Below are 3,422 nucleotides of genomic sequence, written 5' to 3'. Positions count from 1 at the left end.
ATGTATGTTTCCCCTGGCATGTAGTAGAGAAAATGCCTGTGTAACAAGTGAATAAATCGAATTGCCAGGAGTAATGTTTTTGAGAAGCAGGACGCAAAACATCTTATTCTTTCCTTGAACCATACTAGCCCAAATATTACATGTCTGGACATATTTTATTATCCCTAAATAACATATTTTGAAGTGGTAAAGATATAACTTTAGGAACTGAATGCATTTTAGGGCTGAAAAAGAGAATGGGATGACCTGAGAGAAATGAAACTAGATTATTGTACATCACACAACATTAAAATCCAAAGGCTAGAGAGAATTTTGCGTTCCCCAAAACCTTCTTGAATGCACCTTTAACCTCTTTGTTCCTCAGGCTGTAGACTATAGGGTTCAGCATGGGAATGACCATAGCATAGAACACAGACGCCACTTTGTCTGTGTCCATGGAATGATTGGAGCTGGGTTGTAAGTACATAAAGAGGACTGTACCATAGAAGATGGAGACTACAGAGAGGTGGCTAGCGCAGGTGGACAAACCTTTTTCGTATCCCTTAGCTGAGTGCCTCTTCAAGACAGTGATCGATATGAAAAGGTAGGAAATCGATATTACCAGAAGAGCAAAAAGGACATTAAAGCTTGAAATTAAAACAAGAACCACCTCACTAATGTGTTTATCTGAGCAAGAGAGAGCCATGACAGCTGGAATGTCACAGAAAAAGTGCTGGACCACATTGGACTTACAGAAAGAAAGACTGAATGTGCCTCCAACATGGATGGAAGCATTCAAGAAACCACATGCATAGGAGCCTATGGCCAGACATGTACACACACTTGTCGTCATGGTGATGGTGTAATGTAGGGGTTTACAGACTGTTGCATAGCGGTCATAGGCCATTGAGGCTAAGAGGAAATTTTCCACACTGGCAAAGGCTGCAAATAAGTATATCTGAGCAGCACATGCATTGTAGGAGATGACCTTGTCTCCTCTAAGGAACCCAGCCATCACTTTAGGTGTGACAGCTGAGGAGTAGCCAAAGTCCACCAAAGACAGATTAATGATGAAAAGGTACATTGGGGTGTGGAGACAGGAATCCAACAGGATCAATGTGATCATCCCCAGGTTTCCAAAAGCACTGATGAGGAAAATGAGGGTGAACACAATAAAGAAGGGAATCTGAAGTTCTGGGGCATTGGTTAGACCCACCAGGATGAAATCCGTCACATTTGTACCATTCTCCATGTGTATTACTAAATTCTCTGTAGTAATGGGAAAGCAAGGAGCATCTGGTAAACAGCAAAGAGATTGCACTGAAATTTAAATATATAAACACTCCGTTATTTTTTCATTTTATGATGGCAATAAATTATTCTTCATGATTCTCTGATCTAAAGCATTGATTGAAAAAAACCTTAGTAAATAAATTATCTTATAGTTACATACTGTTGAAGCTGAAAGATCCATACGGATTATATGGCCAACTTCCCATTTGTACAAATGAACAACCTGAGCTGAGGTGCAGAAAGAGATTATTATTTGTCTTAGGTCACATATTTGTCATAAATACATGTCCCAAATCAGATCACTTCAATCTATTAACAGCTTACGTTTATACAGCGCTCAGTCCAAGTACACATTTATGTTTAATTTGTTTAAATATGGTTAATCTTCTAACAAATCTACAAAAGGTTAAGTGTTTTGAGCAAGTTTACACATGTACCAGCTGACAGAGTCAAGCTTTGGACCCAGGCAGAGTGACTTCCAAGACACATGATCCTAACTGAAGTTTAATTGAATTTATTTTAACTAAATTCATATTTATTCATTGCATACACTAGACCAAACTCAATGCTTGTGGGTGCACAGTGCAGAAACTAAGATATATATGTAAACTAGATATAGTGGGGAAACTAGCACAGCGGCAGTACAGGCATGTGCCACCAGAAAGGCAATTATAAAGAGAAATAGTGTCAGAGCTTAGGCTCTGGAAAGAGGGGCCTATGTGTTCAAAAGCAGCCCCACCATTTACTACCTGGGAGATATTATTACTGAAATAACGTCTTGAGCCTCATTTTCTCTTATCTATAAAATGAAGATGGTAATAGAATCTTTCAAAAGGAATTATTATAATAGTTAAAAGAGATAATCCATTGTTTTAAAAGCACAACTTGGGTGTTAGCACAATCCTGATGAACTGTTATGTTATCGTTAGGATGAAATGATGGTCTCCATCTTGGTTTAGGAAAGGTGGGTGGTGATATGCAGGGTCTCAATGTGTGGGTGAGTTTGAAGTCCTGTACACTCACTTCTCAATTTGCCTTTCCTTACACATTTTGTTCATTTAGCCTTTTCTGTGCCCTCCGGGATTTCTAACTCTAAATCAGCCATTTCTTATGAAAATTCAGGGACATTCAGCCTAGCTTGCTTTATTTTCCTTCTGATCCATATGTCAAGGAGTTTTCTTCTCTAAAACTCATTTTTACTCATTTCACTCTCATTCCTTAGCTGAATCACAGAAATAAAGGATTGATAAATCATGGACCAGGAGTTTAATTCTAGCCTGCACATCTGTTCTGGGGCAAGCTCCATGTTTTTATTTCTATTTCTTAACTGGAATTTGGAGCCTTTAGAAGTACATTTATTCTCTGGCATTTACTTTTCTCTAAAATCTTTCTCTTGCCATGCTGCCAGTTCACTTTACATTCCTAGTCTCTAAAGGCATTTGTGTTTAAAAACTTCTGACAAACATGATAAAATAACCTATAACAATTTATAGCATATGCTGTTTCCTATGATCTTTAATAAGAGAATTATATATTCAGATATAGATATGTCTCAATCTTCACAGTAAAAGTTAACACTATTATCAATATCTTTAAATAATTAAACAGACTTTGAGAAGTTATTTCCTAAATTACATGTGTAATATGTAATAAATTCAAGATTTAAATGAATATATGATTCATTTTACAACCTATGCTCTGAATGACTGCTCTGTCAACTTTTCTAGATGTCATGGAAAGAGTGAGATTATGAGGTAAATAATAGTGAATGGGATACAGATCTACATAATCTCATGAGGACCCTTCTGGAATCTAAACAACAGTCAATTCAAACTTTTCTTGTGAGCTTCCCCTGCGGTAACAGGGGAAGATAGTAAACAGCATGAAATAACCATCTACTGAATCAGAGAATCCTCTGTCTTATGATTTTGCCCATCCTCTTTAGAAATATAACATAGTGTCTCATAAGTATAACCGAACTTCCTACTAACAGAAGTATTTTGTAATTTGACTCCCAATTTCTTTCAGAAAAATGCTTATGACATTCTATTTTGAGCTCAAACAATTCATAGTATCAGTTTCATGACTGCTTTTACATGTATTACACTTCTCACTCAAAATGTGTATGGAATATAGAAGCTTACCTGTCT

At 36.8% G+C, this 3,422-nt stretch overlaps 1 protein-coding gene across 1 annotated transcript; it reads right to left on the bottom strand.

The window, feature by feature from the left end:
- Positions 1–286: 286 nt before the first annotated feature.
- Positions 287–1,231, bottom strand: LOC309807741 (olfactory receptor 5B2-like; the record flags this gene model as incomplete). Its single annotated transcript, XM_082627618.1, has 1 exon — positions 287–1,231. One exon carries the CDS (start codon positions 1,229–1,231, stop codon positions 287–289), a length of 945 nt encoding a protein of 314 aa, XP_082483744.1.
- Positions 1,232–3,422: the final 2,191 nt, after the last annotated feature.

This window comes from Mesoplodon mirus (genome assembly GCF_964341445.2).
Source record: "Mesoplodon mirus genome assembly, chromosome: 7".
In the NCBI taxonomy this organism is placed as follows: Eukaryota; Metazoa; Chordata; class Mammalia; order Artiodactyla; family Ziphiidae; genus Mesoplodon; species Mesoplodon mirus.
The sequence above is the reverse complement of the archived record's forward strand: the minus strand, read 5'-3'. Positions and strand labels throughout refer to the sequence as shown.